General features: G+C 38.0%; 1 protein-coding gene across 1 annotated transcript in view; it reads right to left on the bottom strand.

Annotated features, from left to right (window-relative positions):
- The window catches only part of spata17 (spermatogenesis associated 17), a 197,156-nt gene that overhangs the window by 160,729 nt on the left and 22,153 nt on the right, over positions 1-14,274 (bottom strand). Inside the window, 2 exon segments of the mRNA XM_078404922.1 lie at positions 7,092-7,142; positions 11,204-11,285. Of these exon segments, the coding sequence (XP_078261048.1) occupies positions 7,092-7,142; positions 11,204-11,285 (133 nt within the window).

Below are 14,274 nucleotides of genomic sequence, written 5' to 3'. Positions count from 1 at the left end.
TCCTCGAGTTTTGATAATGTTTTCAAATATGTCTTAATTATTCATTAGTCAGAGCTTAAAGAGTGTGTGTGAGGCAGTTTTAAGGCTCTAAAGGTGATTAAAACAATTAATTGGAATACATCTCCAAAAGCAACGTAGGAGTGTTCTGACTACACAAGGAGTCTGAAGATAGGTCTTCACCCGAAACACTACTCATCTATGTTCTCCAGGGATGCCTGACCTACTGAGTTACTCCAGCACATCATGTCCTTTTAGGCAAGTTTCAACTTCGGACTTGCTATTTTCTCTCATTTTAGGTATCAGCTTTCAGCTGAAAATGTGAAAATGGGCCAATGAAAATGGGCCATCTTCTTCTCCCACAAATAGTAAACTTTCCCCCAAATTCTCATGCAGTGCAGAGAGGTTGCCAATTAAATGCAAATAACGATTGACTAGCAAGATAGCCAGAGCTTCCTGCTGAAAACATTGGGTAGACAATGTAGTTCATTATTGTGCAAGATTTAAAACTATTTGTTTATGGTTACACAAGGATAAATTTAACTTGCCAAAACATACAGAATTTTTTTAAAAAAACCACATTTTGTATTTCATAAAACATGGAGTGTTTTTTGAAACATAATCACTGCGATTATTTAGGGAAATCCACCAGTTAAATGCATACAGTTAGACACAATAAAAAGGAATAAATACATAGTGTAACTATGGCTGAAATACTGATAGAATTGGCTGTACTTTTTCTAAGTCTTAAACTATTTTACATAAATCTAATCAATAAGATGCCTTACTGGAAATCTAAAATTAAAAAAAATAAAACAAAGGATATATTCAGCAAGATAGGCAGAATTAGTTGGAAGTAAAAAAAAGTTGGAAATTTAGATTGATGATCGTTCAGAAGTTAAGAGATTTAAGTCTGCAGATAAGGGGGGGACGAGGAAAGCACAACAAAATCAAAAGTTAGAGTAAAAATAGAGCACCTTCTACCAGTCGTTTTACAATTTTTAGGCTCAACTTTGTTCAACTATTTTTGAATGAGTTTTTCTATTTCAGGTTCTTAGCATTTACTCTGCCCTTTATTATTTCTTATCCACATAATCTACATATACTCTCCCTCCACATGAACCTTTAGTTGCCTACATCTTATCACTAGCCTAATTTATGAACTACCGCATCTTGCATTATGTAATTTCTCCTGCCTCCCATTCAATCACAAATATTTCCTTTTGTTCTCTCTCCCCCTTCCTAATTGTTTAATCTGATCACTGCCAAGATTTATTTTCACTCGAGGGTGGCACTGAATAGGTTATAGTAAGAATTACCTCATCTATTTCCCCAGTTCTGAGGAAAGATGATTCACCAATACTACCTGACAAACTGTATTTCTCCGGCTTATTTTCAGTAAAAAATAAACTCAGTCCAACATCTGAAATGCTGTACTCCCTCACTAGTGCAGTCAAGTATCAGGCTTATGTACAGTATGCTAAAATGGAGCTTGAACCGTAATGCTTTTATTTAGTTTGCAAGAGTGTTAATCATCAAATCAACCTGCCATTCACATTACAACACTGCTACTACTTAGCTGTTCTATTAACATTCAGTGTTTAATTGGAATCTATAAATTGCTGTGTATTTTTAGACTAATCCCTTTTATACGTTGGAATGAAATTAGTTTTTAAAAAGTTCTGTTCAATACATGAGCATTGTATGAATTTTTATCAGCATATCAATGTCAAGACAATAGAGAAAGGGTGAGAGTAATCTGAAACAAATGAGATTAAGATATCTAGTAAAACAAAATATTTAGCAAAAACAAATGTAACACTTATGTCCTACTACTTAGTGGTGTGGGTTTCTATGCGTTTCTAATGCAAGTCCACTTGGATGATTTTCTGATTCACTCTAAACTGGTTACACTTCTTACAAAAATAATTCAATACTTTCAAACAGTGAGGACAACATAATTTCATAAAGCTCACAACATTGCAGACAAATGAACAATTAAGACAGGTGTATTATAATCTATAATCTATATACAGATTGAAAATCAAATTCGGAACTTTATCTCTTAAATTAGTGAATAAAACAAAGATTTTAAAAATGTGTGAAAAATGAAACAAAATACAGTAGGTGAGCATTTTTGATCCTTCAAAACACAGATATTCAAAAATTCAATTTAAGTCAGCATTACTCTGGGCACGTGTAGCCATTTAGTTTTTGACTCCTTATTTGAATGCCAAAAATCTTGTCATTGATTAATACTTGTTGGAAGATTTCAATGGAAGCAAATGTGTGCTCAGCAGATAACATCTTCCCAACAGCCAAGCACATCCCATTCCAAAAGTCAGCTGTAAGTGACCTTTAGAATCATCCAATCAATTATGCAGATTCCTCATTAAGTAATGTCAGTCTAAAATCAACCAACTCAATGCCTTACAAATGTAATGACACTTAATCCATGAAGGTAGTATTTCTAATTGTAAATACAAAAGAGCGAGATAGAAAATGCAACCGAGTCAATACACTGAACTCCTAGCAATATCAGGAGAATGAGTGCCACCATTCCTCTGGACATAATTGTGGGGGTTATTCTCGGGTTGCATTCATCAGTGCCCTCAATCGCAAGCCCCGTCAGAATTTGTAGAACTTTATTTGCATACATCAAGTAAGAGCCAGTGGCAGTATTTTCTGGCAGGCTCAATGATGCCATAAGCACCAAGTGGTGCTTAACTGCTTCCCTGATCTGGAACCCATGTTGGGACAATCTTTTGCTTGTTTCAATGAAGTATGCCTCTCCCTTTGGTGTGTGGGACTCAAGAAATAAGCAAAATATCTATCAGACCAAAAGAATACAAACTTCCAGCCGAGGGATTCCAACATCGTTTGTCCTGTAAGGTGCATATAGGAAATCCCTGTAAACCTGCAGGTATTATAATTGTGAGATTGGTAGAAAAATCTAAACATTTTGTCTCCTAATCACTTCAAATTGTTTTCACAGTTATTGCTGTGATTTTGAGTACATCTGTTCTTCAGTCGACAGGACAGCTGAAAACTTGTGCTCAAGTCCTAAAAACATAACAGATGATGCAGAAGAAGTCAAGCCTTATGTGTCAACACAACTAATACAAAGATACACCTTAAATACTTTAGCAGAAAGAACAATCAAGATCCAATATTAATGCTTGCCCGATAAAACAAATCAAATATCAATCATGATTGATAATCATAGATAATCTATGATTTTCTGAACTTGAGACAAATAACAAACAATTAAATTACAGAGAGAGATTGGGCAACTCGGACTCTATTCCTTGTAGCACAGGTGGCTTCATCATTTTGCTGCATTTACCTACACAATCACAATGATTATATCTTATAGAGGTGTATAAAATCATGAGGGGAATTGATAAGGTGAATGCAGTCTTTTAACTAGAGAATCTTGCAATCTGCTTTCTTTCAGTGCTCACGTATTCTTCAGTGTTTCCTATCTCAGGCTAATTACCATGTATGTTAACAGCTACTTTAGTCATAAGATATCTCCCCTTCAAGAGATGAAGGTTTGGAGAAAGCATCTTATATCAATGCTGCTTCACTGCTGTGGTGGGCAATCAGTGATATGTTTATCAATGGCTAAAAACTGAAATTATTGTAATGGGCAAGTGGTACTATAGTTGGTATGCTGCCAGCATTGCAATCACTAGAGTCAGGATGTTTAGGCACTAAAAATCTCTGAAATAGGCAGGCAAATATGCATAATAACATTACAAAAAAGGCACAAAAAGGCATTTATTGACAAAAGGCATAACAAGGCATGTATTTCCACCACCATGGTTAAAACTGATAATATAAAGGTATACTACATTAAATGACCAAAGTTGCCTGGTTGCACATAATTACTAGCATTTTTTACAAATTATCTGGTGCTAAACTATGCCGCCTGTCAGACAAAATATGCTTCAGTTGTGAAAAACTTCTTTCTACTTCAGCTGAGGTCACTGGTGCATACCCGAAACAAGCTACTGACTCTATCTTGTTGATATCTTGTGCATAACAACTATCTTTGAGAACTTTTGCTATGTTTTGTATTTCTTCAAGATCTTTGTTACCTAAAATCACTCTCACATTTTCCTTGTTTGTCTTTACCTACATCGCCAGGAACTTTACAAAAATCGTCAGTTACTTTGCTGAAAACCTGCAAGTTATTCACTAATGTTTCACTCACGTTTCTCAAGGGAAGTGATAGCTTGTGGGAAGTTTGCAAAATTGGAAGCAATAAACACAAAATCGTGGTGGAGAGACTTTTTCTGCATGATTTCACTGACGATCCTGACTGCAGCAGATTCTTCTTCAAAACAGTTGACGATTTCTTTTATCTTTTCAAAATTTGCAGCATAGTAGAGTACAGCAGAGCCATGTACCCCACTTAGTCAAAACGCGCTGAGGAGGTAGCAGAATCTCGGGTGCCATTTCCTTGAACAACCGCACACTTTGAGGAAGATTTTCTTGACATTGGAAACTAGGCGATCGCCATTTGGAAACAGGCTACGAATGTGCTCGGCAATTTTATGGAGTCCGTGAGCTAAGCATGTCAAATGCAACATTTTGGGGAATAAAACTTTAAGAGCACAAGCAGATTTTTTCATGTACGGAGCTGTGTCAGTCACAAACGGAAGAACATTCTCGTGTTTTATACCTTCTGGCCAAAGTACAGCAAGTGAAGATGTAAACAACTGAGCAATAATTGAGCTGTTTGTCTTCTCCAATACTTCCGATGTCAACAAATACTCCTTTGATGGTTGACCTGCCTCCAGTGTACTGATGACCACATTGGCAACATATCTCCCCACAGCATCGGTTGTCTCGTCTATTGAGATCCATATTTTGTTGCATGCAACTTCATGTCTAATTTTCTGCACAATGTTGAAGTTACTGTCAACATAATGTTTCCGTAATGATGACTCGCTCGGTATATGTTCTATGTATTTCTCTAAAAAACCTCAGAGATTTGCTTTCCAATTTCCACAGTGAAATTCCAGCATCAATGAATGAATCACTCAAAAACAGATTTGCGACTGGAGCCAGCAGTAAATGTAGTGAGGAGACAAGCTTGCCTATTTCCCACCTTCAGTTTCTCTCCCGCTGACTTGTGTTTAGCTGTCTGTACATGCTGGGAGACTAAATATTTATTCTCATGATTCACTGTTTTCTCATATGCTTTGCAAAACAGCATGTTGTCTGTAGAGAATATATCACTCCCGTACACTCTCACCAAATCATTCAGTTTTCTACTAGGCGTTGACTTGACTTTAGGCATTTTGATGCTTGCAGGGGTAGATCCTACAGGAGCAGGGATGTAGACCTCTACAGGCAGGCCAAGTACAAGTTGAGAAGAGGAATCAGAGCTGCCCAGGAAAGGTACTCTGAGAAGTTGAGGAGCAAGTTCTCAGCTAATGACTTCTTCAATTTGGAACGCTTGCAAGAAATCACAAGCTACGAGGAAAACCCCCCGCTCCTTGAACAATCGTCAGCTGACCAACGACCTGAACGAGTTCTACTGCAGGTTCGATAAACAGAAACTTAACCCTGCTACCCCCTTCCCCACTCCCTAACCAACACTTCACACCTACTCATAGCCTGACTCCAGTTTGAAGACTGGACCCTTCCACACTCACCCCTCTCCAATCACTACTTAACACCCACTTACAGCCTGACTGCAAAAGACTGGGGACTCGTCCACTACCCATGAATGAACGACTGACGGTAGCGCCCCCGGTTTCTCCCCGGTGGTGGAAATTTTCTTGTAAGTGACGTTAACACGGCAAAAAAAGGCTGATTTAGGCACTCGATCATGAAAAAGGCATTATCTTGCTCAAATCATCAAAAATGGCAATGAAAAGGCACATGGCAAAATCCTGGCTCGAGCAATCACACATTACAATCCCGGTGCTCACTTTCTAGGTCCATCAATCCATTTAGTCTCCAAAGTTAAATATTTTTTTCTTTAGAACACTTTTTGAACACCAATAGTATATATTTTTTTTCTGTAGCAATTTAAAAAAGATTCTATCTTATTTAAAATATATGTAAAGTTGTTCCACAATGTGCTTCATTCAGATCATTCCAGTTGCTTGACCACTGACATCTAATGTGTTTACATTTTCAGTGTTGCACTGAAATAATTGAATTAAATGGCAGGTCGTGTACAGTTGATAATTTTTAGTAACAATTTCTTTTGATTATAATTACTTTGACTATTATTTCTCTCACCACTTTATCACAATGTTTAAGTATTGGAAAAATAACCTGTTTCTAGGCTTCAACCAATCAGACTTTTGGCAAGAACAATGAGTACACAGGAGAAGTTCAAGTGACTAGTTTTCTGACTTTCTTTGTTCTAGTCTAATTGCACTCCACAATTCAAATCAGTCAGCTTGGATTGCATCAAGATTTTGCTGCATCAAGCAATGCAAGTCAGAGACATGCTTCCTCTCACTCTGGTGCATGTAATATTAGCTCACAAAAATGTTATCATAACCAAATTTCTTTAGTAGTGCTTTACTCTTGATATCATGTACTCCGAGGTTATTATCACCCCCCCCCCACATCCCTGGCCACTTTTCTTCCCCCTCACAACTCTCAGCTGTCCCATCTTTCACAGCAAATATTAATGTTTGTGCCAATCTGTGCATGTGATGTTAAAAAATTAAGTCTCTTGAAAGTAAAAATAAAATTTATTTCATAAAAACGCCACATTGAAACCCAGTAGCTTCTATTTTTAATTCCCACAAGATGGCATAATTGTGACAAAATATGGATTAATGGATTGTACCTATTTGCAGTATTAAAGATCATCCATGCATTTTGTTAAAATTCTGCTACAGTTTAAAGCAGTTTTCTTAAGTAGAAATACAATTCAGTGCAATTTATACAATAAATTGAATTCCTTTCTCCAAACCATATTAAGCAAAAGAATTTGGCACTTTTCCAGATGGATACTCGCTTTGCTTCTGATTTAGATTACCAAATACAGCATAAAAGCATATTTAGAGAACATTTTGATGCCATCATTTGTTGAATAATGAGGGAGATATATTTACCCTGACAGCCATTTCATTGTAGAAATTCATCTTCATAATAAAATATGCTCTCTGTGAATTAAAGATAGAACAGACTAGTTACAGAAAGATATAGCTTAAATTTGACATATAAAAGTTAAGAATCTTTATAAATAATACATAAAAAGAAATGCAGTCACAGAGAGGAAAACTCCAATTGTACATTTAAAAGGCAGCTATCGTTTTATCTATAATGCAAACGTAACCATTAAAAAATACTATATTCAAATTACATGCTGTTGGAGATAAATCATCATGAAAAGATCTGCACTGAGTTTTATGATCAATGTTACTCTACTAAGAACAGAAATACAAAAAACAATATCCACGACTGCTGATGGCAGTCCTTACTGCCGAGTTTCAAGCACAAGGTCTTTAAAAGGAGTTTCACTGTTGCATAAAGGAAATTTACATTTCACACTGTCTGGTTGATTTAAAATTTCAAAGAGTCCATGCTTTATAATACTTCCACTCTTCAAAAATATATGTGAGCAAGAATAAAAATTATGCCTTCTAACCATCTGTATAAAACACCATATACAGTACTTGGCCTCAAGAGAACAATTGAGGATTCAATGAATTTCATATCATTTAATATACATTTTAGTATTATAAAACTCGCAACATTTAATCTGCTCAATCTGTACTAATATATCACCTATTGAAAACAAGGTTTGATAGCATTTACCAAAAAGATATGCAATTTAATAAAATTTGTCTTTGTTGTATTTTTTTCACTTATATTTTTGATCTACATCAACCATTTCTTCTTCCTCATTATAAGTAACCCATACAAATATTGCACCTTTGACATAAATCATACATTACAAGAATGTTCATTTTATTATATTTTTGCCACTTTACTGAATCATTCAAAATTATTTTATGTTCTCCACCTCTTTTCCAAGTTTGTTGTGATGTTTTGAAGTGAATACCAAATATATTCATTTCTTCCTTCTTATCCAATTGTTTAACAGAGGATTTAAAGGTGAATTTCAAGCACAAATTCATTAAAGTAGTGGGTACCATGGCATATTGAATAGGTTACTGACTGGCAACCAGCATTTTAGAACATTGAACCAGAGGCATGAATTTGAATCCCACTACAGCAATTTAAATTCCAGTAATTGAATAAATTTGGAATGAAAGAAAAGCGAGTCTCAGTAATGGTTCCATAAAGCTACAGGATTGTTATAAAATCCTATCTGATTCACTAATGCCATTCTTACCCAGTCTGTCTTAAATTTGACTACAAACACACTTATGTGGTTGCCCCGTATTCATGGGCAGTAAGGATGGCCAATAAATGTCAGCATTTTGTGTCGTGTTACTTCCCGTGAACAAATTAAAAAAAAAAAAAACCATTTCTTTGCTCTCTTATACAAGAGTACAAAATATCATGATGCGCCTGTTTCATTTAAGATTACCAAGTTATATTGAACCTTTATAAAAGACTAGGTAAGCCTCAACTAGAAGATGAATTCAGCTCCCTTAACCACATGTTAGGAAGGATGTTATTATTAAAATGTGTAGAAGAGATTCATTAGACAGCTTCTAGGGATAATAAATTTCAGATCCAAGGTTGAATTAGAAAAATTAGGAATGTTCACTGTGAGAAAAAAAAGAGGTTGAGGAAAGATTTGGCAGTGGTGCAAAAAATTGTGAATGATTTAACCAGGATAAATTAAATTTAGCTATTCCCATATGCAAATGGTTCTAGGATCTTGGGACAGAATGGTAAAGTTACAAGCAAAAAATATGCAAAAAAATGTAAATCCTCCCTAGCGTGTAGGATAGTGCAGTGTACAGGGATCAGCATGGACTCGGTGGGCTGAAGGGCTGTATTTCTAAACAAAACTAAAATAAGCTGATGAGTTGTTTATTAGATCAAAAACAAAATGGTTTAACGGTTAGAGAACGGTAAGTATAGATCAAAGTAACCTGGGCATCTTTCCACCTGTCACTGAAAGCTAACATACAAGTGCAATATTTAATAAAAAGGAATTGCTGATACTTGTTTATATCAAAGGTGGACACAAATTCCTGGAGTAACTCGACGGGTCAGGCAGCATCTCTAAAGAAAGTGGACAAATGATGTTTCAGGTAGGGATCCTTCTGCAGACTTTGTAGTAGGGGAGAGTGGGAGGGTGGACTACACTGGAAGCAAAAAAAATGGACAGATTAGGGCTGGCAATAGATGACCTCAGGCAAGGAGGTTCCCCGATAGGCTGATTGTTGGTGTGAGCCCAGGAGGGATACATAATTGCAAACCATGGAACAGGTTAACAGACTTTTAGTGAAGGAAGGAGGGAAGGGTTGGGGAGGGTATAGGCTACCTAAAATTGAAAATTCAATATTCATACCGTTGGGATGTAAGCTACCCAAGCGGACGGAATAAGAGGTGCTGTTCCTCCAGTCTACATGTGACCTCAGTCTGCCAATGGAGGAAGTCCAGGTCAGAAAGGTCAATATGGGAATAGGAAGGGTAGAAAAAGCAGCTTGCAACCGGGAGATCCAGTAGGCTTTGGCAAACTGAGCGTAAATGTTCAGCGAAACATTTGCTGAGTCTACGCATGTTCTCTCCAATGTACAGGAGCCCACACCAGGAACAAGGCTTGGTGAAAGCGAGGACCAGGGGAACACGATCCTTGTTATGTCTGGGGGGGAGGGGTGTAGGAGCTGAACTACAGGACATTGAAGAAATGTGGGTGAGGAATCTATCAATACCAGCCAGGGGAAAACCACATTCACAAAAGAATGAGGACATCTTGGATGTCTTTAGAAGGAAAATCTCATTGTATCACTCTATGATTCTATCTGTGCACAGTGTGGAAACAGGCTCTTCGGCCCAATTTGCCAACACTTGGGCAACATGTCCTAGCTACACTAGTCCCAGTGTACACTCGATGTGGCCGAGTCTGAGGAATTGAGGATATGGGATAGCATCTTTGCAAGAGGCAGGATAGGAGGAAATGTCGTCAAGATAACTGTGGAGTCAGTAGGTTTGTAGTAGACACCAGTTGATAGCCTGTCTCCTGTGATGGAGACAGAGATCAAGAAAGGGCAAGGAGATACCCTGGCCAATTGTTGGCGAGAGACATCTGCGAGCCCAAGGGGAGGGGGGGGGGGATGGAAAGAGGGAGGGGAGGAACGTGCTTGTAGCAGTTACCTAAATTTGGAGAATTCAACATTCATACCATTGGGTCTTACGCTACCCAAGTGGAATACGAGGTGCTGTTCCACCAATCTGCATTTGGCCTCACTCTGGCTATGGAGGCGGCCCAGGACAGAAAGGTTACAAGAGGAATGGGAAAGGAAGTTAAAATGGCTGGCATCTGGGAGATCCAGTAAGCCAATATTAGTGTAATAAGCAGTTAGAAAGCCAATTTTTATTTTAGTTTTCATTAATAGAGAATTTGAGAACAAAACTGTATTAGTGCAATTATGCCAGATCTTGGTGAAACCATATTGGAAAATTGTGTAGAATTTTGTGTCCTTTCCTAATAAAAGATGTACAGGCTTTAGAGGGAGTGCAGTGTGTTGATTCCTGAGAAGGCAGATGTTTGAAGAAGAAAGATTGAATTAGCTAAACCTGTTTTTTTTTAAAGAGCTGGAAGAATGAGAGAGGACTTGAAAATGGAAGGATTAATGGCCATTCCTCTTGGCAAAGAAATATTAACTATAGGTCATAGTCTTATTGATGGAAATGCATTGTAGGACAATCTTGTGGAGAAACTTCTTTACTCAGAAGATGGCAAAACCTGGAATTGGAATTATGTTCCCTGGAGACCCATGTTAGCTCAGTCAAGATTGGATTCAAAACTGTGAATTTTTGGATACAAAAGAAATCAATGGATAAGGGAATGAACCAAAAAAATATGGCATTTTAAAGAGAAGAACCACCATGATCATGCCTTTACTCATTTCCTTATGGAAGAAAAATATTCACATTAAACATCAGAGCACGAGTCTAATACTCATGAAGACTTAGTCCACTCAAACAATAAAAAATTCAAAGAATGAGAAATGTCACCCATTTGAATGGATTTTTGCAGGGCTAAATCAATTAGAATTTCCTTATAAAATGTCTTTACCTGCACCATGAATCTGTAATACATCCGGGTTTGAAATGCTCGCCATGTTTTCTGAATGATGATTGCCATTTTCTGCAAGTATCTTTTAAAGTAAACATATTTAATATGGTTAATCATATCTAAAAGAGGTTCTGCACATGTTATATTAAAAATTAATTTCTGATCATGACAGGAGAAATCGTGTGAGGTTACCTCACAAATCCAATAGAAATCTACCTGAACCAAACCAAACCTGCGTGAGATAACCAGTTATGAGGTGTTTGCGCAGTAATCAACCAGAAACCAACTTGCAAAAATTCAACAGTGCAGTGGTCCCTGCCTTTCACCCCGTCAGGCTCCGCATCTAACACATCATAATTGGACATTTCTGTAACCTCAAACGTGATCCCACCACTAGTCCCATCTTCATCCCTTCTGCCTTTCGCAGAGACGGCTCCCTCCGCAACTCTTTGGTTCACTTATCCCTTCCCACCCAAACCCATATGGCCTGCAATACACGAGTGAGACCAAACATTGACTAGCTATTCGCTGAATACCATCAATCTTACCCCCCTCCACCTCATTTTGTCAACCGATTACCTGTCCCGCTTTGTCTTGCCTCACCCCTTTTTCAACTTTCTTTCCCCTATACAATCAGCTTGACGGGTCTGGATCCAAAATGCTACAATCCATGTTCTCCATGGATGCTGCCTGACCAACAGTATTACTCCAGCATTGTGTCCTTTTGTGTATTAACCAGCGCATGCAGTTCTTTTTTTCTACTTAATAACACACAAAAAAGTGATTATAACAAGACTAAACAAAAATGTAAAATAAAAACATCATTTAAATAATATTGGAGTAAATCCAAACCGGTTACCTTTATTAGTACAGATCTGTTGACAAAATGCTAAGGGACCAGATATGAAGCTTATTTGATCTCAGAACACAGGAACTTACACAAGGCCCAGGACTTAATAATACATCCACATGGCATCAGAGGTCAGAAGTAAGCACTTCAGACCATCATTGAATTCCATGTTTCTTTGCTGCAGTGAACAGGTGTACCACTCTGGAACTTACTCATAAATACACTGTAGCTGGTAGCATTTTTGCATGGAACTGTTAATCAGTCACCAGGATGATCCAGCACAATATTACGTTGAAATATTTGAAAGCCTTTTTAAGTTTGACTTCAGTTATTGTTTCTTTTCGAAGGTTCTTTTGTAATTTTTATAATTTAATTCTCCAATCTTTTTCTAAACTAAAGTCTTCTTGGCTGAAAGCAAAGGGTGGAGAACGATAACTAAAGGGTTTGATAGAATGAATAACGAAGGTCCATTTTCTTTTGTTGGAGAGTGAATGATAAGGAGTCATCAATTTAAAATTATGATTAAGAATGAGGAGCGAAAGCTTAAGTGAAATTTCTTCACATTCTTTTGATTGCTGGAGCATGGAATGCTTTGCAAGGAGTCATTTATGGAACGATCATTGCAAATTTAAAAAGGAAACAAAATACTTGTTTGAAACAGACAAAGATGTAGGGTTATTGGATCAAAGAAGATGGGCGAGACTAGATTTGGATCAATGTAGCAAATTAGAAATATGGCTGGCATTGGTTAAGGTATATTAAAACTGTCACTGCACTGCACTGTCACTGCACAGTACTCACAACTGGGAAACATATCATGCTGCTGAACAGGAATTGGACATAGGCTTTGAGGTGTTGGGTATGTAAGTAGTGAAGTCCATGGGAAGGAGGCCTAGTATAAAAGACTAAATATACATAACTTAAACTGGACATGGATCAGATACTCAGCACCAGACATGTACCTGTGTATGCAATTTTACCTTTTTACCTTTATGCAATGCTGAAGCTGGCCTCGTATGCATTTATGCAACTTTCCAGTTAATAGGCAATAAACAATAAGTGCAGGAGTAGGTCATTCGGCCCTTCGAGCCAGCACCGCCATTCAATGTGATCATGGCTGATCATTCTCAATCAGTACCCCGTTCCTGCCTTCTCCCCATATCCTCCGCTATCCTTAAGAGCTCCATCTAGTTCTCTCTTGAATGCATTCAGAGAATTGGCCCCCACTGCCTTCTGAGGCAGAGAATTCCACAGACTTACAACTCTGACTGAAAAAGTTTTACCTCATCTCCGTTCTAAATGGCCTACCCTTTATTCTTAAACTGTGGCCCCTGGTTCTGGACTCCCCCAACATTGGGAACATGTTTCCTGCCTCTAACGTGTCCAACCCCTTAATAATCTTATATGTTTCGATAAGATCCCCGCTCATCCTTCTAAATTCCAATGTATACAAGCCTAGTCGCTCCAGTCTTTCAACATATCACAGTCCCGCCATTCCGGGAATTAACCTAGTAAACCTACGCTGCTCGCCCTCAATAGCAAGAATATCCTTCCTCAAATTTGGAGACCAAAACTGCACACAGTACTCCAGGTGCGGTCTCACTAGGGGCTTGTACAACTGCAGAAGGACCTCTTTGATCCTATACTCAACTCCTCTTGTTATGAAGGCCAACATTCCATTGGCTTTCTTCACTGCCTGCTGTACCTGCATGCTTCCTTTCAGTGACTGATGCACTAGGACACCCAGATCTCGCTATACGTCCCCTTTTCCTAACTTGACACCATTCAGATAATAATCTGCCTTCCTATTCTTACCACCCAAGTGGATAACCTCACACTTATCCACATTAAACTGCATCTGCCATGCATCCGCCCACTCACACAACCTGTCCAAGTCACGCTGCAACCTCATAGCATCTTCCTCACATTTCTCACTGCCACCCAGCTTTGTATCATCTGAAAATTTGCTAATGGTACTTTTAATCCCTTCATCCAAGTCAATAATGTATATTGTAAATAGCTGCGGTCCCAGCACCGAGCCATGCGGTACCCCACTAGTCACTGCCTGCCATTCTGAAAGGGACCCATTTATCCCCACTCTTTGCTTTCTATCTGCCAACCAATTTTCAATCCGTGTTAGTACCCTACCCCCAATACCATGTGCTCTAATTTTGCCCACTAATCTCCTATGTGGGACCTTATTGAAAGCTTTCTGAAAGTC

The sequence above is a fragment of the Rhinoraja longicauda genome, chromosome 9, assembly GCF_053455715.1.
Source record: "Rhinoraja longicauda isolate Sanriku21f chromosome 9, sRhiLon1.1, whole genome shotgun sequence".
Lineage (NCBI taxonomy): Eukaryota > Metazoa > Chordata > Chondrichthyes > Rajiformes > Arhynchobatidae > Rhinoraja > Rhinoraja longicauda.
The sequence above is the reverse complement of the archived record's forward strand: the minus strand, read 5'-3'. Positions and strand labels throughout refer to the sequence as shown.